The 27,790-nt window shown below is 38.5% G+C and overlaps 1 protein-coding gene across 4 annotated transcripts; it reads left to right on the top strand.

Moving 5' to 3' along the window:
• The first annotated feature begins 24 nt into the window (after positions 1 to 24).
• On the top strand, positions 25 to 27,452 carry LOC122669836 (pre-mRNA-processing factor 39-like). 4 transcript variants are annotated; one of them, XM_043866701.1, is made up of 14 exons: positions 25 to 218; positions 1,096 to 1,611; positions 5,244 to 5,347; positions 8,270 to 8,499; positions 9,164 to 9,331; positions 12,671 to 13,025; positions 13,458 to 13,601; positions 18,474 to 18,626; positions 18,716 to 18,832; positions 19,928 to 20,008; positions 20,121 to 20,270; positions 21,918 to 22,226; positions 24,582 to 24,695; positions 27,137 to 27,452. In XM_043866701.1, exons 2-14 carry the CDS (start codon positions 1,122 to 1,124, stop codon positions 27,245 to 27,247), a joined length of 2,526 nt encoding a protein of 841 aa, XP_043722636.1. In that variant the 5' UTR covers positions 25 to 218; positions 1,096 to 1,121; the 3' UTR covers positions 27,248 to 27,452. The 4 variants fall into 4 exon arrangements, with proteins under 4 accessions (XP_043722636.1, XP_043722637.1, XP_043722635.1 ...); XM_043866702.1 differs by having other exon boundaries at positions 26 to 218; positions 1,133 to 1,611; positions 27,134 to 27,452; XM_043866700.1 differs by having other exon boundaries at positions 26 to 218; positions 1,102 to 1,611; positions 27,134 to 27,452.
• The last annotated feature ends 338 nt before the right edge of the window (positions 27,453 to 27,790 follow it).

Below are 27,790 nucleotides of genomic sequence, written 5' to 3'. Positions count from 1 at the left end.
GGTAGCTCTGGTGCCCTACTAATCGCAGTATTTCTTCTCCCTCCCTTCTTTATCTCTCTCGTCACTACTCGCTCTGATTTCCCCACCAAAAACGCAAAATCAATAGCTTTGGTTCGATTGAGGAGCGCAAACCTTAGAACTCTCATTCTCTGTCATATTCGCTTGGTTACCTAACCACTTCGTCATCTTTCATTTCTCAATCTCCCTTCGACACGCAAGTAAGTATTCTTTAACGGCGCGTGTTGTTCCCTGTTTGTTGTCCCTCAATATTGTCAACTCACTGGTATTTCATTCATTATCCCTATCTCTCAACTTGATGAAATGGTAGTTTAATGTTCGTGTGTTTAAATTGATTTTTTTTTGTTTGTTTGCTGGGTTTTGCTCATTGGGACTATTTGGGCTAGGGTTTTTCTTCTGAAGCCTTTATCATTGTTGTTATTGCAGCCATGACGACTAGGGTTCTCCGTGGTACATTCAGTGCAAAGTTTAGAATTTTGTTTATTTTCATATTTGGATCTGAATATATGTTTGTTGCTTGCAGCAGACAGAACATGGATTTCACCTTACTTTTGCAAAATTTGGTCTACATGTGTCTTTTTGCCTTCTCTTTATTACGTCTCTTAGATTTTCTACCCTTCAATGCCACAAAACCTACAAACTGAGTCAAATGGGCTGCTCGATTTTCTCTCTCTCTCCCCCCCCCCCCCGGTTGCCTTTAATTTTTTATGGGTTGTATTGCATCTCAGGGCAATTAGGATATAGCTTTCATTAGGCCATTGATTAGTGGATCGAAGTTCCTTAATGTCTGTTTGTTTTTGCCGGGTGGGGGTGGACTGTACTTCATTTGCAAGAGTTTTGGTGAACTTCCCCTAGTTGCCCCTTTAATTGGAATTTCAGATTATTGGTATAGACCTTGCAGCACATTTCTCTAAAAGAGATCCAAGTTATTAAGCTTTCTCTGCATTTCTATCTCCTATTAAACCATCATAAATTTTTGTGTTTTTTTCCCCTTTTATCCCCACCCCGCCAACTCTCTCTTAGTGAGTGTTTGTTGAAAATTATGCGTTTGTAATATTGCTGTCATTTGAACTCAAGGTACAGATTTACTTTGGTAAGGTACAATGGGGGACAGTGAAACTGTGGTTGCCCAAACGTCAACTGTTATGGAATACTCATCGTCAGACTATACTACAACTGAGTACTCTGCTGTGAGTGCAAACATTACTTCAGATGGTGTTGCTTTCACCACTGGGGATGCTGTGGATCCGACTACTTCAACCATTCCAACAGATGCCACGTATCCCTTGTCGGATGGTCCTAGTTTAGCCGACGGAAATGCATATGATACACATCCGAGTTATGATACACAAGAACCTCCTGTTACCTCAAATGAGTCAAAGCCAGCTGTTGGGGTGGCGAATACTTCTGAGAATCTTATCAGCCAGGAGCATGTAGTACCGGATTCAGCTCAAGTTGCTGGTTATGATTCTTCTGTAAATGGAAATGGTGTTAGTGAAATGAAAAATTTTACTCATACAGGAAGTGGTGAAAATGGGTCTGCTTCGAATGATGCTGGTGGAGCTGCTGAGCAACCGTTTGAAGAGGTTTCTGGTACGTCTTGCAAACTTCTCTCTTCCCCCCTCTTACCATGCATGTTTGTGATTCATATGTGTTTACTATATTAACATGTATATGTGAATAATTATTTTCTTCACTTCAAAGTATCTTTATTACTATCTGTATCTTTAGCTTGTACAAGAAATTAGTGTATTGTTTTGTTAGTTTTGTATGCAGACCAAACCTCCTTTCCTGATGTGGTAGAACTAATGGCTGCATGATCTAAAGTTTCGGCTGGTACGCTACGATACGGACCGATACGTATTGGTGTCGGTCGGTACCGGTACATATATATTTGTTAATATAGAAAATGGTGTCTTAGTTGATATCGTATTGTATTGGCTGATACTGTCCGATGTGATACGGGCTGATACGTACCGACTTACGTTAAAGGGTTCTATGAGAGTATCGATACGTATCGGTATGTATCGGCTGATACAGCTCGCTACAGACCGATACATACTGATATGGTCGATACCAACCGATACATGTTGATATGGCCATTAAAGGCCCATGTGACTATAAGACTGTGATTTTGTTTTTGAGATCAGAGATTGAAGGATTTTTCACAGAAAATGGTAGGTTTCAGAAAAACATGATCTTTGTGTTGAAAATTTAGATCATGGTTTTTAATCCTAGTTTGTGCTATAATCAATAGATTTAGGTAAAACTAAGTTAGTTGATGATTCAAACTTGATCATTTGCAAGGATTTGTACTCAAATCAATGAAGGTTTCTTGTCTTGTTATACGTTCTCCATTTTAGTGTTTAAGCATGATACATGTTATATAATGCTTATTTATATATATATTTTTTCTCCAAAAGTGTATTTCCATGTGTTTATTGGCCATTTCCATGCGTATCTGTAGCATACGATACGTATCTCAGATACGATACATTATGATATGATACACGTCTCTTAAAATCACCCTTCCGATACAATAACCGATACCGAGACTTTAAACCTTTAATGGCATTTAATTCACATTGGATTTACTACCAATTCTTTTCTTTTCCTGGCTTGAGAAGATCAAACCTTTGAGCTGGCAGATGCGCAAGAAATTTGTGTATTGCTGATTTGATTTGATTTTATGCACACACACAAACACAAACACAATCATAATCATAAATCATTTTCATGTATATGTATGGTTATATATTACATGAATTTAACATTTTCATGTAGTTCACTATATTTTCCCCATCATAAATCATTTTGGGAGGATCAATGGATTTCCTTTAGCATGTGCAATATAGAATAATGTTACAGGGCCTTCTGCTTCTATGAAGTGCAATTGGTAATTGTCATCTATATGGTTATTTTAGCTTCATGATTGAAGCTTGACCGATTCTTTTAGGCTCTTGTGTAATGCTATTAAATGGTAACAGTGAGTTCCATGCATGTTTTATTGTCTTCAGAAATTTCTTAGGAAGAGGAGAGGTGGTAACAGTGAGTTCCATGCATATTTTATTGTGTTCAGAAATTTCTTAGGAAGAGGAGAGGTAGTGTAGAGAGGCTAGGCTGCAAGAGAACAACACTAACACTCCTACAGAAAATCAGGATTGCAATGAACTAACACACTGAACGGGAGGACGTAATCACCTCTGCCTCCATCTAGAATGCTGTAACTAGGTGGAAATTTTGGATTATCCTATTATCTCATGGTACTCTAAGTAATCCCATCAAGAACCTCTTGGATAGAATGTCTTCTGTCTTGGAACCACTCTCTGTTATTCGCATATGCTTGTCCAAGGGCATACTTTTAAAAGATTTCCCTCTTAAAGTGCCAACTGTGTGATAGGTTGGGAATATCACATGGAAATAAACTAATCCTGAAGGGTTCAAAGAAGTGGAACCGGGCTTCCCCTTTAAACCTGTAATGGATCAAGAAGTGCTTGACTGATTAATAATTTGCTGATGATAAGCCGATGTGCAAAAGGAGGTAACTGTCTTTGTCGTGCTTTAGAGTGTTGTTATTGTACTAATCTTTCCATGGTTGGTTTCCTGCTGTAGAGATTTCAAAAAAGGAGAATGATCTTCCAAGCAACCCTTAAACCAAAAAGGAGGAATTCTGTGAGTGTGGTGGCACTCATATATACACAAAGTTTAATGCTAATCGTAGGTCCAGATTCAATTTTTGCCTTGATTCTTTCTAGATGTAAAAGCATCTGAACAAGATCAGAAGTGGATGTTGCTTTCTAGAATGCTACCTCTATTAACCATTCTTGGAATTTAAAACCCAAGTCCTTTGACTGTTAGCTGGTTTAGCAGATGTAGGATTATCGATGGGTCTCTAGTAGCCTGAGGTAATAGGTTCAGAAATCCAATGAGACCAGAATCGCAGTGAAGGGAAAAGACCAGATTTAGAAGAAATCCATTAAGTAACAATCAACAACTCAGATGGGAATGAAATTCTGGTCGAATGCCAATAGTATGGCTAAATATAACTCCTGAAAAGAGGAGTATGATCCAATGGTCTGATCTGGAGTTATAAGGGTATCCTACTAGGACTAGGATTCTTTAAAACAGAATTTTAGAAGTGATTATCAATGGCTGATCTTATGTGGTTCAAAGCAGTAATCAAAAGTGCCTCAAAACACCAACAGATTTCAACAATAATGTAAGGATACTAATCTGAAACAGAAAATCAAATCTGATCTTTAAATAGATTTGAGCTGGAAATCCAACTAGAAATAGGATTCTAGGAAAACAACACAAAGATCAATTTGAAACCTTGGCTGTGTTTAGAATGTAATTTGATTGCAAAATATGAAATCAGATTTGAAATCTCAGATGGAAACTATGGAGAACTGAAATTCCAGCAAGTAGGTATGCATTAGAACAGAATAAAGGGCGTACCCCGTGCACGAGGCTCCTGCCACCGCGGCTGGGGAGGGTCATATTGTATGCAGCCTTACCCCCGCTTCACGGAGAGGTGGTTTCCTGACTCAAACCCATAACCACTAGGTTGCAATGGAGAAACCTTACCAGACAATTTGGGGTCTGGCAAGGGTCATGCATTAGAACAGAATAGAAACTTAAAAAATTCTAAGCTTGTTTGATGGTGGATAAGATGAAGAATGGAAGAAAGATAGATGGACATGAACCAAGCATCTCACCTGGAACTAGGCTAACATCCCATCAGCCAACCTCAGCATCTCACCAAGGGTTGTTGCATCCCACAACAGAGCATTCTGAATCCCACAGAACAGAGATGCAGCAAAATCCAGTTTTATTCGATATCAAATTTATATGGAGCTCAATGGCTCTTGCATCAATAGATAGAAACTAATAGTGTACTGACAACAGGGAAGTAAGGTGTACTTGAAACAGGAAACTCTGTCCATAAATGGAATAGATGTCCCTTAAAATTAAAATCCAACCTTAAATAGATTGGTCTTGATAGTACCCAATCCAGAATTTCCAGAAAGGAACTATATCTTTTGAGTGGAAGTGATCGTGTGGATATATTCTTTTTGAATCTTACTATCCAAATTTGTCACTCTTTCATTACCTTTTCTTTTAGTCTTCCTCTTTTCCTTTGGGGTGTTGGTGGTGGTGAATTTTTTTTATTTTGTGTGGTTTTCTTTGATGATTCGTCCTTCATTTTTGTTGCCACTTGTCAGCACTTTCTGCTGAAGAAGAACGATTGTGGAGCATAGTGAAAGCTAATTCTTTGGACTTCAATGCATGGACTGCCCTCATTGAAGAGACAGAGAAAGTTGCAGAGGTACGTTGAGACAATTCTTCAAATTGGAAATGTCTTTTTTTTTTTGGGGGGGGGGGGGGAGGATAGATAACAGAGGAACCTTTTTGGGCTCATAGCCAAGCATATTTCCTAAGTATGTTTGGGAGTATCGATTGGCATGATCTAATCTCTTTTGGTATGCCCGCTAGGTGAACTGTATCCAAGTATGCTTGTATCTGCCCAGTCGATGTATTAGTGTTTGGATTACTTGAGATGCCACTTTTCTTGTTTATTCTCATAATATTGCATTGAGGGTAAGGCCCTGATTTCCAATTTGACCTTGTTCCAGTGGATACTACTGTCGGCAATGATGTATATATTTTGGCTGAGTGGGTATCCATGGATTTGGGCCCTTGTTGCCCAATGCCCATTTAGCTCTTTATGTTGTGTGTGCATGCATTGCTTTTTCCCTTGGAGGGTGGGAAAGGTTAGCTTATGAGATACCATTCATTTTTACAAAATTCCTTATATATATATATGTGTGTGTGTGTGTGTGTGTGTGTGTATAGTGTATAGTGTATATATATGGTGTGTGTGTATATATATATATATATATATAATGTTTTGGCGTGCGGGTGATGCAGATCAACCGTTGTATGTGCAAGTGATGGGCTCACTTAAGGATTTGAGGGAATAGATTTTAATCTAAAGGCTAGATTTGGTCAGAGTTCTAATTTCAGATCTAATGGTCAGATTTAAAAGAATAACTACCAGATTTTAGAAATTAATTTTCAGAATAAAAAATCTGAAATAAAATATCCCAAAATAAATAAAGTGATGAGGTGGAAAGGTGAAGAGAGAAAACATCCATTGATGGATAAAGGAGAGAGAAGATGGGGGAAAAATAGGAGTTGAATAAAAAATTTATTAAAGAAAGAAGGGGATAGGAGTGGTCAATGGGGGTAGAAGAGAGTGAAGGTTCTATCAAAAAATAGGATCTAGGAAAAATCGATGGGAGAAAAATGGGGAAAATCACTCCTAGATTTTTGGATCTGAAGTTGGTGTTGTGGTAGGGAGTGAATAGAAGAAGGGTAAAAAATCAAATTTAGAAAAAATGAAGAATCAATAGAACACAAAAGGAAAGAGAATATCGAGTAAACAAGAGAAGGAATAGCAAGTAGGAAGAAGAAGATGAGATAGCAAGTACGAAGAAGAAGAGAGAGTAATACCGAGGGGGAGGAGAGAGAGCCACTTAAGGCAATTACAAACTAATCCATTCCAATAAAATCCAAATCGTTGGGGGGTGGTGTTTACATTCCTTTTTTATATAGACTAATAAAATATCCTAGATTAACTCAACTACTAAGACTCTCCTAACTAGACAATTAATTATGACTCTTAACTTTCCTAAACTAATTCCAAGACTAACAATATAGGATAAGATAATGGGACCCACAATAAAATAAGAATTTTGGTACACCCCCTTAAAACTCCACTTTTGGGCCTCATATTTCAGCCCATTGCAACAATAAATACCAAAAAACTATAGCCCAACCCAAACCTATACTAAAACCCTGCTGAAATTTAAACTGAGCCTTAAACCTAACCTGCATTAGGGGGGAAGGAACTGATATGAGTGATTAACGTTGGTTTACTGTGTTGAGATTTGAGTACATCTTTATACATATCTGTGTCCCATATGTATCCTCACATTCCCATATTTGTATATGTGTTGTGTTAGCACAAAATAATGTACACTTACTTTCTTATAATGTGAGTTATTTACTTGCATGCACAAGCACAGACAATACATGTGGGGTTCTGATAGTTAATATGGTATTCATGGGTATTGTTATTACTTTTTCAAGGCAAAATGTTGTTCTTTCAAAGTGTTCTACTACTATATTGTTGAAGTGGTGATACTGTTGTTCCATCAATCTCTAATTAAAATCATTAGGTGGGTACACAAAATTTTAAATTTCTAAATAATTATCATGGCCTGAAAGAATGATCTCTTTCTTACTTTTTTTGGGAGGGGGTTGTTTGGGGATTAGGTAATCTTTGTATCGTAATTTTATATCTGTCAGTTAAAATTTGCATGATGAATAGTATATTAGCCAGTTAACAGAGTGGCTGTTTTATTTTGGCATAGGAAACCCATTTTGAGATGGAAAGGTGATATTAAGATCTTGGTTGGGATGTGGGCATTTGATATGAAAAATTGGAACTCCTCTTCCCACATTTATTTTTATTTATTTCTTACTCGGAAAAAAAAAAAAGGCATCCTCCTTAGCCACAGAAAGGAAGGCTGGATGGGGAAGCTACATTTAAGAGGTATCCCTTCCATTTATCGTAGTTGTCAAGGCGTCGCCTTGGTTGCCTTGAATTTGACCCCTCTCCAACGTCTTGGGTCGCCTAGACGCTGTGACAACTATGCTTTCATTAGCATATATCTTTTTTTTTTTTTCTCTGTGGGAATGATAACGTCATCGTCTAGTAAACAGCAGCTGAAACAGCTTGTTAACGCACAGTGTTATTGTTTCTATGGAATTCAAGAACCACACTGCATTATGCATTATTTTATGCTATGTTGTACATGGCATAATATTCCAATTTCCAATGTTAATAATCATGTTCTGCTGGGAACATAATGAATGGATTTTTCCATTCTGTGGAGAGGAAGAACAAAATTTTTCCTCGAATCTTAGCTTAACATTTGTTGCCTTTGCTTCGAATATTTTAAGCTTTACTATCTCATTTTAGTTGATCTTTATATACTATTTCATGCTGTAAATTTGTTAGCTGTTTCAAACACGTTTACATTCTTCCTTCCATTTGAACTGAATTTTTTGTTAAAAAAAGTCAGTTTTGGTCGTTGAAGTTCTTCATTATGAGTTGAATACTTGAATGTCATGGGGCTGTTAATTCCTGGGAGATTGACATAATTCTCTTTTCCATTTTCAGGATAACATATTAAAAATACGGAAGGTGTATGATACCTTTTTGGCAGAATTTCCATTGTGCTATGGTTACTGGAAAAAGTATGCAGATCATGAAGCTCGTTTGGGTTCTATTGACAAAGTTTTGGAGGTATATGAGAGGGCAGTAGTAGCTGTGACCTATTCCGTGGATATTTGGTTGCATTATTGCATGTTTGCTATATCCACATACGAAGATCCCGATACTGTTCGAAGGTAATCACCATTCATGTACTTATGAAATATAGTCTGATTGGAGAAGGTCATACGTGCTTGCTTTATCATTATAATGGGAATCTGGTGATTTTGTATTGTTGCTAACCTTATTTCGGTATGCCTGCTACAGTGATAACTCATATGTGTGGCGGAAAGGTTTGTTGGGAATGCACTTTAGAACTCAAATTTCTATGTGCGGACCCCTTTTTTTGAGGCTGCTGTTCACAGTAGCTGTTTCATTTTCTTTTAGGATTCAATTACAATTTTTGTGGCCTCATTCTATCCCATACCCTTTTTTCACTTTTCTCCGAAGGCCTGCGTAGTAGTCATGTAGTTCTCCATGAATTACTGCTGTCTTTAACTTTGATACTCTGAGGCTATCATGGGTGCATCAATATACAAAATGCTGCTGGGAAGATCACGTTCAGTTAAGGGCTAAGATGGCCTCTATAGCTCTGCTTCATTTCAAGGACATAGTATGGTTGTTTCAGGAAGGTAAATGCAGCGTATTTGTGCCTTTGGATGTGTCATGCTCTTAGACTGAAATTCTTTCATTCTCCTTCAGCATTAGAGCTGCTGTCTCCCATTCATGGATGCGTTGAAAGGCTAATTAAACATTTTCACATATGCGATAACAATATTATGCACTTATGTGGTGTTTCAGGTTATTTGAACGTGGATTAGCTTATGTTGGGACCGATTACCTTTCCTATCCTCTTTGGGACAAATATATAGAATATGAATACTCACAGCAGCAGTGGTGTCACCTGGCCATGATCTACACAAGGATATTTGAGAATCCTAATCAACAACTTGATCGCTATTTCAACAGGTGGTTCCTTGTTTTGGCTCCTTTTATATGATGTTTCCACCTTGTTTTTGAGTGCTTAATTTATCTTTGATACATTTTATGTTTATATTTGATGCCATATAATAATAATAATCAGTTTTTCTTTGCTTGAGAAGCTTGTTTTTGGCTGGTGATCTTGACCTGATTGAATCATGGTGGTTCAAGAATTGTAGGATATATTATTCTGCATCTACCCGTAAGAAACATGCAAAAGAAGAGGGAAGAAAATAATAATATTCCGTTAACTAAGCACCGGAGCAAGTAGTAGTTACACCCTGTTTATTTTACTATTCCCATGATGTCATTGCCTTTTTGTAATCACTAGTCCAGCATGCCGTTGGTGAGGTTTATTATTTTGACTTGTCAGAATATCTTCCTGCATGCTTGTATTGCGGCTTTTCTGGCTTATGCCTAAGGCTTACTAGCTGTGGGTGCTAGGGATTGTGCATACTCAGAACCCAGGCTGTGTGATGCAAGTTCATCATAGAAATTGGCTTATTTCTTTAGAAAGAGGCCTAGGGTTGGGTTATATACATGTTGGGCCTTTGTTCCCAAGGGTTTTTTTATGTATTAGGCCACTTTAATGAGCCTAAACTAGGGGTATATAGGTTGCATACGGGATTAACCCAATACTTAGTTTATTTTTATGTTTTTTAATTGAACTGGTTCAAAATTGGTTCAATTTAAGTGATCATGTGACTTGGTTAAGTGGTCATGTGATGTAAGTTGGGCTGAATTAGGACTCTATAAGTCCAGCCATGTTTTAAGTCTATTTCCTTTAGTATTTCAGTTTCCTAGTCAGTTTTAGTTAGCTAATGGGTTAAGGATTGCATTTGGCCATTCCTTTTTAGTGTCTAAGTCTATTTTTGAGTCTTCTATATAAGTTTGTAAGGAAGGCCAGCATTGATTACGATTTACGAATTTGATTAATGAAAAGCTTTTGTTTGTTGCCATTGCTGCTGCCCTGCTCTGTTGAGTGTTGCTCCTTGTGAGTGTGCATCCTTGTGGTTCTATCAAGGTGGAAAGGGACTGGTGGAATCCGGTTGACTCCTTATGCCATGACGGCTGGGAGGATTTTCTTCAATTCGAAGGTGATTCTATCCTTCACATCTGTTCAAGCTGTTGCCAGTGGAATCTCCAGTAAGTTTGAAACCCAATTTCTTCTTCTAACCCTCTAATCGTATCCCCCAATCGATCCACTTTATTTTTGGTTTGAATCCCATAAACCCTAACTCCATTAAACCCTAGATCTTGCTGCCCAGCCATATTTAACCATTAGAATTACTTCAAATTCAAACCACAGCCTCTCCTTAACATCCCCTTCACTCGACCTAAGCTGCTGCCCCTGTTTGCCTTTCAAAACCCTAAATTTGACCTAATTTCTAAAGCCCAAAACCTGAAACCCTAACCCTAATTTCTGGAATTTTGAATTCTCATCTAAACCTAACCAAATCTAGCTTTCTAAACTCCCCAAAACGTGCCTAGTTTAATCATATAAACTATATTCCCATTATCCTACCCTAACCCTAGGAATTGACCTAAATCCTAGTGTTGTCCATTTGAACCAGCAGCCCTTTTGTTATTTGGTCCTATTGTTTGGCTCCTAGTAGGTCTCCTACCTATCTAGGACTACATTACTGTGTGCTTGAGGAGCTGGTTTTTTGTAATATATTTGTGGCACATATGTTGCTAAGTGTTTCAATGAATGCATGCTAAAGTCCAGGGTTTTTTGCATTTTGCTTTTGAGGAGCTGACATCTAAAAACCACTATACCCAGGCAATGCAAATGAATGGATTTTCATTTGCTAGAGACTTACTGAGCTGAGCGTTCTGGGGAACATACACCAACATCCATGCTGTACAGTAAATTTGATCCGTAGGAGCACCATGTGTAGGTAGGACAGTTGCATGGATTTGCTTGGTGTATGTATTTTAATAAGCTTCTTGCAGCATGTTGTCAAAGATCAGTTGGTACCACTCCCAATAGTATCAGATGGGACGTATCCAGTCATTGATACAATAGTCAGTGGATTAGAGGCCAACAATAGATGACAATGCCTCCGCCCTCCCCTAGTGCTTTTTATAACTTTTATCATACTAGGATCTTGAAAAAGCAAGTCTTCTCAAATTTTCGAAAGTTGCTGAGTTGGAATCCATTCTAATTTGTAAGGATTGCATCCAGCATAAGCAACTGGATAATCTGGAGTTTTATGTGGCATACCCAAGTGAAAGTAATGAGAAGTGATTTGATTCAGATTTAAGAGCCAGGGGCAGACCTAAAATGTTAATGGGTTAAGTGGTGAGGAAAGACATGCTTAGCTTAGGCCTTGTATCAAATATGAACTCGAATATAGCTGATTGGAGAATAAGGATCCATGTAGCAGATCCCATTTAGTTGGGATAAGGCTGAGTTGTTGTATACCCAAGCGAAAGTAATTTAAAAAGCAGAGGCTGCAGTAGGTGAAATTAAGTGACATACTTGGATTGTGAAGAAATGATCATAAGGGTGCCATCATTGCATCAAGAACTGCCTTTGGTTTTGGTGGGCAGCCTGGAAAATTGAAACATGCACATAGGAATTCCCGAACAGTATATAAGAACCGGTACTGAACATCTCTCATGTACTGGTACAGGCTTCCTAGGATTGGAAAATTTGGTCCTGGCATTTGCTCATATAATAACCTCACTAAAGAAGAGCTCTTTTTCATTGCCATTGCGCCGACTGTTAAAATTAGATCCTGTAATCTTGGGACTTCAGAAGTCCCTTGACATCTCTTCATTTGCAAAGAATTCTCAATGGAAAAACGCAGAGATGAAGGGGTCAATCACCTGCATATATTATGCTTTTGCCCTTTGATCTGATCTTTTTCACCCAGGAACAATCCAGTTCCAGTTCTGATCTTTAATCCTTAGCTACAGTTTTACAGAAACTGAATATCATGTTCTGAATGATTCTTTGTGACCTAGTTCTTTGCCCTTATGTCTTCAATTTTTTATTTGGTTTGCATTTTTTCCCTGTACAGATTTTTGTATTGCATTCCATTCTTTACATTGCTTTGATTCCCACATTTTTGTTGCAAATTCTTATACCATGGCAACTGTTTGGTCCTTGATTTTCTCAAATCTGCATTAGCCTTCTTTTCATTCACAGAGAGGATGGGGCCTTACTTTCATATCATAGTACAGTTTGCATTATACATATGTTATAGTGTATATCCTTTGTTCATGATCTTTCAACAAAGTACTGAGTGCCCTTGGACATGTTATAGTTCCCACATTTTAGGCATTTTTAATTTTTGTCTTGTTCTGTTGAGTTTACAGTTTCAAGGAGTTGGCTGCAAGTCGGCCTTTGTCTGAATTACAGAGTGCTGAGGAAGCTGCTGCCGCGGTAGCTGCAAACTTGGAGGCTGGTGCCCAAGGAGTCGAGGGAGAGGTTCCTTCCAACGGTGTGGAACAATCTACAAAACTAGGCTTATCAGAAGCGGAAGAGTTGGAGAAGTATATCTCTGCTAGAGAAGACATGTACAAGAAAGCTAAAGAGTTCGATTCTAAGATCATTGGTTTTGAAACAGCTATTAGGAGGCCCTATTTTCATGTACGGCCCCTCGTTGATTCAGAACTAGAAAACTGGTATAGCTATCTGGATTTTATTGAAAGAGAAGGTGACTTCAACAAGGTATGTTTTAGGTCACTTGTGTAGTTTTGGAAGTGTTTGGTCTCCTCTCTGTAGGATTTAGTTGCCTTGCTTGTAAAACATTGACTTACAATTAAGTCAAACTTGCTGCATTATATGCTTTATGGCAAAAGCGTTGGGTGAAGCAACTTTAAAACGGGAAATTGACCCGAGGCTAAAGCATGTGTCTACCATTTGGTTTCTATAAAGCTAATTGGCTGAGCACTCCAAACCCTCATTTGTCAGTGGTTATTGTAGGTTCGTAGTATGCGTTAAATGGTAATATTATTCTTTTGAAATTCCAATGTTATACATGCGGGTCTCTTCTTTTCTTCTTAACCATCTCTCTGTTGGGCAAAGGAGTACCCTTGTGCATAGCCCTTTTCTGTGATCCCTTGTGAATCAGGATTTATGGTGATACCTATGTTATTTCAGGTTGTCAAGCTATATGAGAGGTGTCTAATTGCTTGTGCCAATTATCCCGAGTACTGGATACGTTATGTTTTATGCATGGAAGCAAGTGGAAGTATGGATCTCGCAAATAATGCACTTGCTCGTGCTACGCAAGTCTTTGTCAAGGTATATGATGTCTTATTTATAGGCCTGTTGATATTTAGATCCATCATAGTTGCACAAGTGCAGAAACAATAAATGGGTCAAGGACAAGTTTGAATTTATACAATATTTGCCAATAGGCTGCATGCTATTTGAATTGTTGGTCTTATGACATTAAACAGAGAGTAGGTTGTGCTGTTGGAAAACAAGTACTAACAAATTTTTTTTTTTTGGGTTTGTTTGGGGGGGGGGGGGGGGAAAGAGGCTGAACATGACCATTTCTTTAGGTCATGGTTCAAGGTCTCGGTTTTGGACCTGGTTTCGGCCAGGCACAAAACCGAGTTGGGCCAAGATCTCTGCGAGTTGGTGCATTTTTTTTGGTTGAACTTGTTGCTTGGTTTCGGTGGATTTTTGACCTAGTTAGGTCATGAATCTTGGTAAACAGCCTATTTTGGGCCATTTAAACACAATGACACTATCTGATTTTGAAAAATCAAAATCCAAATAGGAGCTTGACTTCTGACCCTAGGTTGGTAGGCTATGACGTACACGGTCTCTAATAGGCCCTATTCTACACATAATTTAGTAGTAGAAAGCATACAATTAATGTAAAACAACTTAAGTAAGCATTAGGAATGTAAAACTGTAAAATAGATCAATCTTATCTCATCTCTATCACGCAAACGAGTGCTGTGCTGGATCAAAATCTTGAGACCTTGCTCGACTCTGCCGAAGCAAGTTAGCCTCTGTCTGTGACACATAGGCTTCCCATGTTATAGTGTTGCTGAAGAATCTCACTTACTCATTCACACAATACAAAGAAGTGGAGTCATTAACAAACTGAAGGTACCTCATCTTTGCGTATAAATCTCTAAAACACGGTTGCGATGAACTCGATCCGAGATGACTATGACCTGTTGAAATTTCAACTGGTCTCGGTTGAGATAAGGGCCTTTTATAACTTGGTTTGGCTTGGTTTAGGTTGAACCGAGATCTTGACCGAGACACGAAATCTTGGTCAACCGAGATCTTGACCGAGACACGAAATCTTGGTCGAGTCTGTGTTTTTTTTTTTTTAGCCCCCCCCCCCCCCGCGTATAAGGTCTCCTCTCAAACCTTAAAAAAAAGGAGATATTTCTAAGATCTCGGCAATACCTCGTTCCATGCTTTCGGTATAAAAATTTTCTTCTTTCATATTCCAACTTATAATGTACTTGTTGAGATTGTCATTTAAGATACAACTTGATAGCATTGCGTCAGAAAAAAAATTTCACACTGCTTAACTGGATGAAAAAATTGACGGTTAAGCAATTTTGGATCTAATTGACTGGCCTTGTCATACTAGTAACACCTCCCCCTAAAAAAAAGAACAACAATTGCATATGAGCAAATCATAAAATGCCGCCTTAATCTAATTAGTTTTCTAGTTATGTATGCAAATTTAGTGAGAGTAAATAATTCTGTAACTTCCCTGGCTTTGGTTTCCAATAGTTCGTTCATCCCAAAATGTATGTGGGACGTTATGTGATATATTTTATTATAAGAACAAAATAAAGAGAAAACTGATCCCTGGATTCCCTTTTTCTGTGGTTGGGGGGGGGGGGAGAAGAGGGATAGTTAGCCATATTTGTATCAAGGACTTGCACGATCTGGTGTTTCCACCAGAAATCCCTAGCCTTCCCTTCGTGGCCATGACTCTTGGTCCTTAAGTATGGAGTATTTCACTTAAAGGTGAGGTGAAACCAATAGTACTGATGGTTATTAATGCAAACCTGAAAAAACGTCATTTTCTAGAATTAAAGGATTAAGGGAGAAAAGTTAACTTGAGCTAGAGAATTCAGAATGATCTGAAATTGAGGTCTAGTGTTCAGATCTATGGATATGAGCAGCTTCAGAGGCCTGAGATCAGAACAGTGGTGCACAGGGGTAATCCTAGTGGCACTAGGAAAACAGGGCAGGTAGCAGGAACTTGAATTCTGAGCAATAAGAATCAGATTTCCAGAACAGAACTCAATCGGAAATTTAAACGTAAACTGAGATATTAAATTTGCATGGATTCTATGCTGTTAGAAGAGAGATATGGTCACAGAAAACAAATTGAAAATTGGGTATGGTCGTAGAGAACAGGGGTGTCACAAACTTGAGGGAAGTGATCATTCTTAGCTGAGAATAGAAGAGGTAGAGATAAAAAGATAGATAAAAGAGAAAGAAATAACAGAAATTCACCTGCATCCGTCCTTGGAATCTATCAAGTAACTCCTTTACAGCAGAACAGTTTGGGAGAGGGGGGGCCTGTAACTTTATTTTTTATCATAAGAAATTGTGGGTGTGGTATTGGCTTTACATCTGATTTATAGACTACTTAATCAAACACTGGTTAGGAATTCCTAAGATTGATTTTAATATTGATTTGAAACTGAGATCGAGAGTAAACTAAAACAGACATGTCACCAGCAATGGAATAATCTTAATCCAGCTAGGAAACTTTGAAATGAAGTTAAACTGAAAAGATACAACCCATATCTATCAAATTTAGGACACTAAACTTACTTTGGGTAGGAAAATAACCCGTGAGTACCATCCCATGACCAGACTAAGACTCAAATCTCCTAATTGCTAAAGGAACTACAAATATGCAGGCTAGTCTCTCCTTTTCTTCTTAGCAGCTGCATCAATAAGCCAAGAATTTTTTTTATTTACATGGAACTAACAAAATAATCAAAACTGAGCGTGAATTATTGGAGAAGACCCCCCTCCCCCCGGGGACTTACTGGAGGTTGTAGAGGCGTATGTCAAGAAAGTATTGGAACATTTCAACCATTGAGATTGTACTTTTCCTGAACTCTTCAACCTCGTAGCAGTGTGTGCTTTGGCTCATAGTTTGAGAACTCGCGAGATCTCGCCGAGTTTCTCGGTTTTTCGAAATCCCGAGACAAGATGGGGGTCGAGTCACAAAAGTACAATATCTCTCCGAGATCTAGGCGAGATCTCGGATCTCGGTCGAGATCTCGGTTTGACATAGGAACATGCCCATGTAGGTCCTTTATATGAGTGCTAGATCTCAAGATCTTGCTGGAAAATCTTGGTATACAGACACCTATATATGCCAGGAACCAAGACAGACAAGACAGACACTTATTTATGCCTAATATCATTTAAGTAAATGAAACATTTACTTAAGATATTATTCATAAATAAGCAAACACCCCCTATTTGAATCCAATAAAAATAGTTAAAAAACCAAATTCCAAAAGGAAAAAAAGTCAACCCCCCAGTTCAAGAACAAAAACTGGATTTTCGACGGTAGGTGCAATTTTCAACTTTCTAATGCTGGGGTTTTTCTCAAATCTAAAAATTTCATAAATCTTATTATGGTAAAACATTACTAAAAACCAAAAGTGCCGTAAAATATTCATTTGTTTTGATGTCCAAAAAACTATTTTCATTCAGAGCGATTTTGACAGCATTCGCGCACACCGAATTAAGTTTGACCGGTACATAACTCTTTCAATATAAATCAGATTTTAGCAATCTTGGACTTGTTGGAAAGCTTTGTGTTGCTCTAAATGAAAATAGTTTTTTGGACATCAAAACAAATGAATATTTTACCGCACTTTTGGTTTTTAGTAATGTTTTACCATAATAAGATTTATGGAATTTTTAGATTTGAGAAAAACCCCAGCATTAGAAAGTTGAAAATTGCACCTACCGCCGAAAATCTAGTTTTTGTTCTTGAACTGGGGGGTTGACTTTTTTTTCTTTTGGAATTTGATTTTTTAACTATTTAAATTGGATTCAAATAGGGGGGTATTTGCGTATTTATGAATAATATCTTAAGTTACTTAAATGATATTAGGCATAAATAAGTGTGTTTGTCCTATGTCTGTCCTGGTTTCTAGCATAAGTGTCTGTCCTGCTTTCCCACTAAGTGAAACTTCTATTTGGACTTTGTTTTTGCAAAATCTGATAGTGCCATTGTGTTTAAATGGCCTAAAATAGGCTGAATACCAAGTTTCAGACCCAAACTAGGTCTAAAACCCACCGAGATGAGGCTTCGAGTCGAGGAAAAAAAAAATACACCAACTCGGCGAGATCTCGACTCGACTTGACTCGGTTTTTCAAGGGTCCGAGTTGGCACCAAGACCCGAGTTTTCGAACCTTGCTTTGGCTTGACTTGCCTTCTAGGTCTATGTCAACCACTTGGGGAGTAAAATATCCAGTACCTTTTAGGTAGTTGTATTTACATGTGTCATGGGTGCTATCATTGAAAGGTTGTTTTGTTCCTTGCCTTCACACCTCTCCCCCCCCCCCGCCCACCCAAAAAAAAAAAAAAAAAAAAAAAAAAACTTTATGATGGTTCTGGAAAAGGTTCTTTTCCTTTTTCCAGAAGAGCGATCTTTGGATGCCAAGCATGTTAAAGGAGAGCATTTTCAGACCATGCCAATATAGCATAGACGATTTAGCATTTCTAATCATTTTCAAAGCGTTGAAACCAACCTTAAAAGACTGATAATAAAATAATAATTAGTATAGTTTTCCTTATTTTTATATATGAATTAGTTCTTCACTGAGTTTCCTTACATCTTTAGGTGTCCTCTGCTACTTAATCACGTGTGCTTGTTTTACTAGCTGTGTTTTTTCGTATTTTAGTCATCATTCATTGTGGAATACTCTGATATGATTCTTGTGACTTTGTATGTACTCTGCCTGTCATCCTTTACTTCTTGGATTTTATCATATGTATAAAACAGAAATATTCTTTCCTGGGAGGAATTCATATATATTGTTTGTCATCAGTGCATGAATTTGGTTAGGAGTTGTATCAAATTTTTAGTGGATTTTTTCGTTCTATTTTTCCCGTCTTCTTTCTTATGTTTCTTACAATGCTTTTGACAGAGACAACCGGAGATTCACCTTTTTGCTGCTAGATTTAAGGAGCAAACTGGGGATGTTGCAGGAGCACGTGCGGCATATCAACTTGTGCATTCTGGAATTTCACCTGGTTTACTTGAAGCTGTTATTAAGCATGCAAACATGGAAAATCGACTGGTAGTGCTATTCATTTTGTCTATTGCAGGTACCAGACTCAGTCCTGGTCAAATGTGTGTTGTAACGCGCCAGTTTTTTACATTTTGCAGGGCAACTTGGAAGATGCATTCTCACTATATGAACAGGCAATAGCCACTGAAAAGGGGAAAGAGCAGTCTCAAACGTTGCCAATGTTATTTGTTCAGTATGCACGGTTTTTATGCTTGGTAAGTGGAACCATTTATGCTAGTTAGAAACAATTACTTGAATCTGCATTGACCCTGGGGGTCTAGATCTACGAGGGTCAGAGTAGTGCTTATTTGTTGTAGTGTTGTGCTATCGAAATTTATGGAAGTGATTTCTCTGGAATTTGGAAACCATTGACCCTGGGGATCTAGATCTATGAGGATCAGAGTAGTGCTTTTCTGTTGCAATGTTGTACTATACTATTTTGTAGTTTATGGAAGTGGATTCACTAGATTTTGGAAAGCATCAGTTCATTTTTCTGGAAGTTCTATTAGTCCACTCTTTCCTTTCTTACTCCTCTTTTTTTTGGGGGGGGGGGGGTTGTGTTCTCCGGTAAGAAAGTAACTTTATTGCTCATATGGATATAAGAAACTGACAAATGACGAGAGCAATAGTCTAGAAATCAAGGAGAGGATCACAGATGGGAAAAGTCAAACACTCACCCAAGGCTACCTCACCACACAACCCAGCGCCTGCGTTATGCCCCTTCCTTTAGATGACCTTCCCCACCATTGGCATTAGATGGGACATAGCCTCTGAGAAAAACAAGCTGAACCCAGAAAAGATCACCAGCTGGCATTAGTAAGACTGCGCATTTTCTTTTTTGTTTTTGTTTTGCGGGAGGGGGTGGTGGTGTTGTGGGACCAAAAAGCTCACAAACTAACGAAAAAGAAAAGGCCACCCAATTACAATGGGCCTTCAACACTGATCTTCTTCCTCATCTTGCCCTACCGATGCCCTTCGCATGATTGCCTAAATTCAGAATTATTTGTTTTTTTCTCTTTATCACAACCTGTACACATTTTATTTCAATAGTTTGCTCACTTGAACTTCTTTCCTGTTTTCAAGAGAACTTTTTATTGTTCCATCAATTGAGGATGCTGTACATTTTTGCAAAGTAACCCATGACGTGTTCAGACTGTTTTCCATTAGCTAATAGACATAATCTGTAATGATCTGAATCTGAGACATCAAGATTAAGATTGTGGGGTTTATTTTCATGGTTGTAGGTTTTGTAATGCTTTTTTCCAAATATGACACTATGTCTTTGTGTTTGTTTTGATGTTGTTTTTAAGGTTGCTGCAAATGCTGAAAAAGCTAGGGAGGTTCTAGTTGAAGCCACTGATAACGTGCAACTATCAAAGCCACTTTTAGAGGTGTGTTCTTTCTAAATCTCCTTCAGATTTCATTTTCTTTGCAGCTTTATTTCATGTTTCCGTTCTTCTTCTCTAGTTAACAATGGTGCACTTGTTTCTTTGAGATGTCCAGGCCTTGATCCATCTGGAGGCTATTCAGTCAACCCCTAAGAGAATTGATTATATAGACTCATTGGTTGAAAAGTTCATACTTCTCACTCCTGATAATCCCAATCCTGCAAGTATTACTGACAGAGAAGAACTATCTGGCATTCTTTTAGAGGTAATGTTTTGGAGAGCCATGAGGTGATCTTGCCCATTGTCTTTGGAATTTTGACCTGCCAACTTGATTGACTAATTCATTTTGTTCCAGTTTAGTTATGTGTATACTTGTGTCTTGTGAGTAATTTATTCGTTAATGAGGAGGAGCAAGGTTGCAATCATAATCTACCAGCCCAATAAAGAAGGGCAAAAATACAGTAACTGATAACCCAAGCTACATTTCAGTCTGTCATTGCTATCATTTTGCAAGCAAAGCTGTTTCAAACATATAATTGAATTGTTGGATGTTGTGGAATGGTGATTAAAAAAGAGCAACCCAGTGCACGAGGCTCCCGCTACTGCAGGGTCTGGGAGGAGCAAATGTACACAGCCTTACTACCTGCTTCACAGGAGAGGCTGTTTTCAAGTTTTGAACCCACAACCAACTGGTTGTAATAGCGCAACTTAACCGTTGCGCTAAAGCTTCCCACATTGTGATTGAATTGGTTAATTTGTATCATAAGTTGGATGTTGTTTCAGAATTACTAGATTGTTGGGTTGTATAAAATTATGTTTCTATTACTATAGTGGACCATATTAACATTTTGATGCCCTTGTTTGGCCTGTATTGATGGAGGTAAGACTACTAGCAATTGGTGAATGTATGGTGGTATAAGACATCTCAACCACATCAATATGGCTTTCTGTTGGAATTCCCAGTTATTTCAGCTCTGGCAAACTTTGATGTGTTATTTTATGCCAGTTCAACAATTTCCTTGATGTGTGTCTCAGATGATGCATCACCGGAAACAATGTTTACATTGTCTAATTAAAATTTGAATAATATTGCTACAGACGATGTTTCTATCTCAATCTAGTGGCCCAATTGTTCCTGTTGTCTATGTCTTTCGAGTCCATTTTTGAACAACCAACCTATATAGCACCCTTCATTTTAACTCAATAGATTCAGTAGTACTGTAGTAGTAGCTAGTTTAAGAGATAATTGAGCATGCCATGAAGTTGTTACTTTTTTGGATCTCACAGAGGCCTTTATGACCTAGAGATTGTGTGCCCCTTGATTGGCCACATGTTGAATTTGGTGATCCTATTCAAACATATCTCACCTTCTTATGGTCCTTTCTTTTACTTTCAGCCCTCAAACTGGCTTCCATTTTTCTCGGCTTACCAACCAGTTATGATTTATATTATGTCACATTTGAAATTCCTTTTGGCTTGAAATTTGATAGAGGACAGAGGACCAACATGTGCACCATATGTGGTGTTGGGGCTGTGACAATATTGGAGAAGAAGAACCAGCCCAGCACAAAGATCATTGGAAAAGAGAAGAAGACGAGAGAATGGAGAAAAACAGAACTATCGATGGAGGGAATGGAATAATCTCTCTACCGGTAGTAGTAGGGTTTTTTATTAAGAGAAAAATATAAGAAAGTACAATACTGCCCTTATTTACAATATCAACACATAATAGACAAAGCTAACCTTACTAAGTAAATCAAGACCGAGAGTTCCCCTACAGTACTACTTAACAGGGGCAAACTTCAACATTGTAGTTGGATATATCTTGTAATGTATTGATGTTAACTTTTTTTGTGGATATGATGCATACTTGGATGATTTTAGTTACTATCCAATTTCCTATGTCTTGCAGTTTTTGAATCTCTTTGGAGATGCAGAGTCTGTCAAGAAGGCTGAAGATCGGCATGCCAAGCTCTTTTTACACCACAGGAACACGTCAGAGTTGAGGAAACGGCATGCTGAAGACTTTCTAGCTTCAGACAAGGCAAAGCTGGCTAAATCTTATGCAGGTGTTCCCTCAACAACCCAATCGGTTATGGGTGCATATCCAACTGCACAGAACCAGTGGACTGCTGGATATGGGCTGCAACCTCAAGCTTGGTCACAGGGTTCACAAGCTTCACAGGCAGGACAACAGTGGAACCCTAGCTATGCTCAACAGGTAGAGTGTGCTTTAATTTATGGTCTCTGATGTAGTGATGTGTGATTTACTGCATGGAGATATAAAACTACTATATGGTCCAGTTCAGAGTCTAGAATAGAACCTAGAAGATCACAAAGGCTGGGACCACAATAATAACCCGGATCCATATTGAAATTTCAAAAAAAAGAAAACTGGACAAAATCCAGATATTAATGAAATTTGGAAGAAAGACCAGTTATTTTGGTATTTACCAAACACTACCTAGAGCTTGTAGGTATGACTGTATGAGTTAATTGTTTTTAATGTTCAGAAACATGAAAGAAACAAGGGACGGTGAACCAGGTGGGGTAAAGGTCACACCAACAGTGTTACCCAGGTAAAAATGTCTAATTACTAAAAAGCCAAACCAGAAAATAATATTTTAGTGCAGACAGAAAACAGAGCAGGTCATATAGAAGGCCTGTAAAGTGACGAAGAAACTGGTAAGGGCAGATTCTAAGAGAATATTAATTGAGTAATGGCTACTAAGTTTAAGAGCAAACTATAAGGTAATAGAGAAGATATGAATAGAGGAATAGCTACTAAGTTTCAGAGCAGATTATATTGTAATAAAGGAGACATGAACTAAGAAAGCTAGCTGAAACTTGACAGGAAACAGGGTATCCTGCTATAAGCCTAGAACTAGAAACCTGGAGGAAGAAGAGAAGAAATAAAGAATTGAAAAGAATGGAAGAAAGAAGGCAAAATCACACCTGTGATTAGAAGCTGAAAATTGAAATCAAAGCAAGAGGGAGGAGAGATCAATCAAACAAGCCTAAGTGGTCTCCAACGAGAAACAACCAGCAACCATGAAACTTAAAATTTCTATTCAGCTTATCTTGTATCAGTTTGTTAGGGGGGGGGGGGGGCGCTCTTCCATATATATATAACTAGGGAAAAAGAACTCGGGGGAGTGCCCACGTTGTGCCCAGGCATAGAGGGGGCGAAATGACTGCCCCACCCCCATGATTCTTCCACGCGAACTCCCATTGGCTTCCGTGCACACACAGGGGCCATGCTTCCCCTCAAGAAACACTTCCCCATATAACTATTTGCTAAACCAATAATGAGTCAGACTTGGACTCATAGTGAACTCAGCTATGAGGGCGGTCCTGGTGCTACGGTAAGTTGCTCCATTGTGACCAAGTGGTCATGGATTTGAGTCTGGAAACAGCCTCTCTGCAAAAGAAAGGGTAAGGCTGCGTACATTATGACCCTCCCCAGACCCCGCAATGGTGGACCATCGTGCACTGGGTACACCCTTATTACTTGGATTCATAGTGGAACTGAAAATAAAATTTTAGAACTCATATTGAACTCAGCTACTCTACCTTCATACTCTCTCAACAGTCGTATAGCTTTAAAGAGGATATTAGCAATTTAGCACCCAATATTTAAGAAAATTCCCAATCTACCTTTATTTGAACAGATTGTAAAATTTAGGCCTGGGCTTCCAAGCTCGATCTTGTTGGTTAGTGCAACTGCATCACTATAATACCAGCCATGCTCTATGTAGAAATGGAATAAGCATACTTACTAGGGGGAAATTGGCATATGCATGAAATGGTTGTAACATATTTAGTTTGTTATAGGTGTCAATGGCTAAAATACTAGGAACATAGAGTCGGAAATGGATGCACTTGGGGGGGGGGGGGGAGAGCTTAGGAGTAGCAGCACTAGGTGACAATGTAAGAGGAAGTTGATTGAGATAATTAGGCTATCTGCCACTACAACCAAGTGTGCAACCAGTTGGAGGATTTGGAAAAAGAAAAGTGGAAGGCTAAAAAAGATGTGGAAAGAGAAAATTGATGAGGCTTCATGGAGTTATGATGTACCTAAATAGAGTGGCTAGGCAGAACAGAATAGTGTAGCTAGCCCCAACTAGTTTTGACGAAGCTTCGTTGAGTTTATGTTTGACCAGGTCCCTTGGGAGATATTCTCATTTTCATTAGTAGAGGCCCCAGGGTCAACTAATCTCTTGCTTTGATGGCAGTTATTTGTTAAGTTTCTCCAGTTGTCTTCTTCTATGTAAGCCTACATAATTCTCATAGCGGGATCACTAATCTCTCCTAGGCACCGACGTCTGTGTTGGACAGGTTCTTTTGTCGGTCCTTGTTATGGGTATCTAAGGGATCTCCATATATTGTGCCCTTTGTCTTGTATATTTTTCATGATATCTTGATGGTTGCTATATATTTTGGGTTATTGGCTTCTTGTGGACGGACACTTTCTTACATTTCAACACTTCTCATCTAACAAAAAGAAGTGACAGGAAAAACTTACTTTTTGCAGCTGCCTAATTTGATTTCTTTGTGTACTTAATATGATTTACAGGCTGGATATGGTGGGTATGCTGGTTATGGCAGCGGCTATACTCATCCACAGGTGGCCACTTCAACTGCACAAACAGCTGCTTATGGCACTTATCCTCCAACATACCCTGTCCAGGTATTTTTCTTGGACTGTCAGAAAATCCCTGGAGTTTCATTTGGCTGATGTAATCCCTTATGTGCACGGGAATCTCCGGTCCCATCGAACTGATCAGATTTCCATTTGAATCTCTCCAGTATCTTAGCCTTTGGGAAGAAACACGTTCTACCCAAAAAAAAAGAAGAAGAAATACATTCCTTCCGAATTAATTATTTGGTCTTCTGTACCGCGTGTCATTCTTTAGGGCATTCTCTAGTGTCTCCACCTTTTCTCTTACCATCTTTGTCTCAACAATTTCATTGGACACTTGAGGTGTAGGATTGTAATGATTATTACATCATCTTCATTACGAGCATACTCGTTCGTATGCATTACGAGCATGTTTGGATTGTTTCGGACATACTGGTTCGTATGCATTACGAGCATAGTTGTCATGGCGTCTAGGCGACCCTAGGCATTGGAGAAGGTCCAAAACCGAGGTGACACCAATTAGGCGTCCAAGGCGCCTGCCTAGGCGGCGTCTTGACAATTATGATTATGAGCCTGGCTATGGTCTGGAACCCCTTGCTGTTGAGTTGATCCATTCTGGTTCATAGTAACCCATTGTGGTTAACCATAACTTTAAAAGTAGTGGCCTTTCAGAAGTATAGCAATTGTGATTGGAAGAGCTAACCTTTGTTTTTTAATGAAATAAAGATACTTAAATTAAAACTTAATAGGAACAGTATCTGACATACAGGATGATAATATGTGTTCAGTCCTAGCATTGTTTGCCAGTTTATGAGCTGGCTGTATTAGGTTGCTTAATAATATTTACAAACCAAAAAGTGTCCATAAAGCTTTTGATATCTAACAAAAAGTGATAAGAGTTCCATGGCCACGAGTACTTTTCTTGGCTAGTAGTCCAATTCTTGAGCTCCTCCGAGTCTGTCCAGATCGTCAGTTTCCTGCAGTCCAATAGAAGTGCTTTCTGGAGCCCTTCTTTGAATCCCCTGAGCTCCGTTTCCTGTGCTGTTCCTGCATTTCCATAGTCCATAGATGATGCATACAACTCATTGTTGAAGAAAATACAAAACCCCATCCTCCCTGTTTTGATCTCTGATTAAAACTACCATCTGCAATCAAAATGATGTTTTCCTGTGTATTGAGGCCCAAATAGAATTCCGTTGGAGGAAGCAACTGTGAGATAGAGAGGTTGCCCTGGGATTCCTGTAATGTATTTTCCAGAGGGCAAAAAAGATTGTATTCTCCCACCCATCTCAAGATATTCCTGATAATACCAGTGGGGTGAGTTTTGTAATTTTCAAAGATAGCTTGGTTCCTGTTTGGCCAAATGAAATACATGGTAATACTAGCAATGCATAAAATTCGATCTCCATCTCTTTTTGTCAAGGATGGATTGTTGATCAGGTTATGAAAAGCCTCTTTGATAGTAGTACCTTGTAAAAGTTCTATACGTAGGCCAAGGGGTCCAGCAAACCAAATCCTTTTTGTCAGATTACAAGATAAAAAAAATATGACAAGGTGATTCAGAAGTATCCTGGCATATACTACAGGAATCAGATTTCAGATTCATCCAGTGGAGTTTATCCCTAGTTGGCAGTCCATCTCGAAGGACTTCGCACAAAAAAATCTTGAATTTTGGGGGAGAAGAAGAGCATTAGCTCTTTTAGGAAAAAAAAGGAGAAATATACATCACAAAGATTAGTGAGCTGTCTTTATTGGGTGCTGCCATGATTTCTTGCTCTGTGGTAGCCTTGGATGGATGTTGGTAGTTCCATGTGATAAGAGTAACCTCTGTACCATATCACTAGTCAGTATATAGTAGGGTGTAAAACATATTCAAGAATTCAAATATGCCATAACCTCATATACCATGACTCCGTGAGGTTGGTGGCATTCTTTTGTAATTTCTCACTATTTTGGACACACTTGATGCTTGGGGTATCCATAGTTATTAAATTTCCATCCAGGATGGCCAGACATGGAAATAATATAAACGGAAATAATATAAACCTCATTAGATGAAGCAAGGATATGACACTTGGGATTTAGTATTCTTGAGTTCCAGGAGATGAGAGATTGAGAATAATATATGCATTGCCCAGCATTAGAGTACTATATGGTGTTGGTTTGTGTTTAGACTTCTGTACTTTGTTGGATACACATCTGAGTATCTGCCTGCCATGTCCTCACACTTCCTGCTCTGGAAATTGGAACTTTTAAGTGTGTTGTAGGTTATCGAGACTCGAACGTTTGCATCTGTTTCTGGTTTTTGTCCTTCTTTTCTTGCTTAGTAGGTTTTGGTGATTCCAATTGTGTTTCTTTGGGTTGAAAAGGTTGAAATAATACTGGTCTAGTGTCAAGTGGAAGGAAAACAGAAAGGACTGGCAATTGCTCAACTGTTGTCTTTTTTAATTGTATGCATCATGATATTGTTATAAATTATTTTTCAGCAGGCTCTTCCACAGCAAAACTACGCCCAACCAGCCACAGCAGCAACCTTTGCTCCACCAACTCAGCAACAGGCACCACCAGTACAGCAGGCGTACTATGGGACTTATTATTGAGCGATAAAAAATAATTCCTCCCCAATTTTGCCACCTGTAAATTAGGTTCTTTTTGCATCTATTGGATAGAAATTGGGTTATGTGCCCTGGGGGTTTTTGAACTTGGGTGCCGGTTCTGGTAGTCAGCAGAGGTATGTATGTACAAGGCAATGTGTTGGAACTGTGACTAACCCAGTAGGTGCATTCCAATGGAATTGGATTTTAATTACTACACTGCTTTGGTTTTTTTTATTTTTTATTATTAACTTCGGTACTGAGTATATGTAATCATGCGCTTAACTGTGATAATTTGATTTGAGAGCTCTTTGAGAAAAACCAATCAGCAGCAGTCATTTTTTTTTGGTCGAAAGACGTCTATATATTAAAGTGTGACAAGCTCAAGGTATCTGAGTTACATAATTCAGATAGCCATGGAGTGGATATGGGCCATGTTGTCCTACACATAACGGACAAGGCCTTTTGAACCAAGGAGTCAACAGTACTGTTAATCTCTCTTGGAATGTGAGCAAAACGGTAAGAATTAAAGGTGAAGGATATATCAAT

The sequence above is a fragment of the Telopea speciosissima genome, chromosome 7, assembly GCF_018873765.1.
Source record: "Telopea speciosissima isolate NSW1024214 ecotype Mountain lineage chromosome 7, Tspe_v1, whole genome shotgun sequence".
In the NCBI taxonomy this organism is placed as follows: Eukaryota; Viridiplantae; Streptophyta; class Magnoliopsida; order Proteales; family Proteaceae; genus Telopea; species Telopea speciosissima.
The sequence above is the reverse complement of the archived record's forward strand: the minus strand, read 5'-3'. Positions and strand labels throughout refer to the sequence as shown.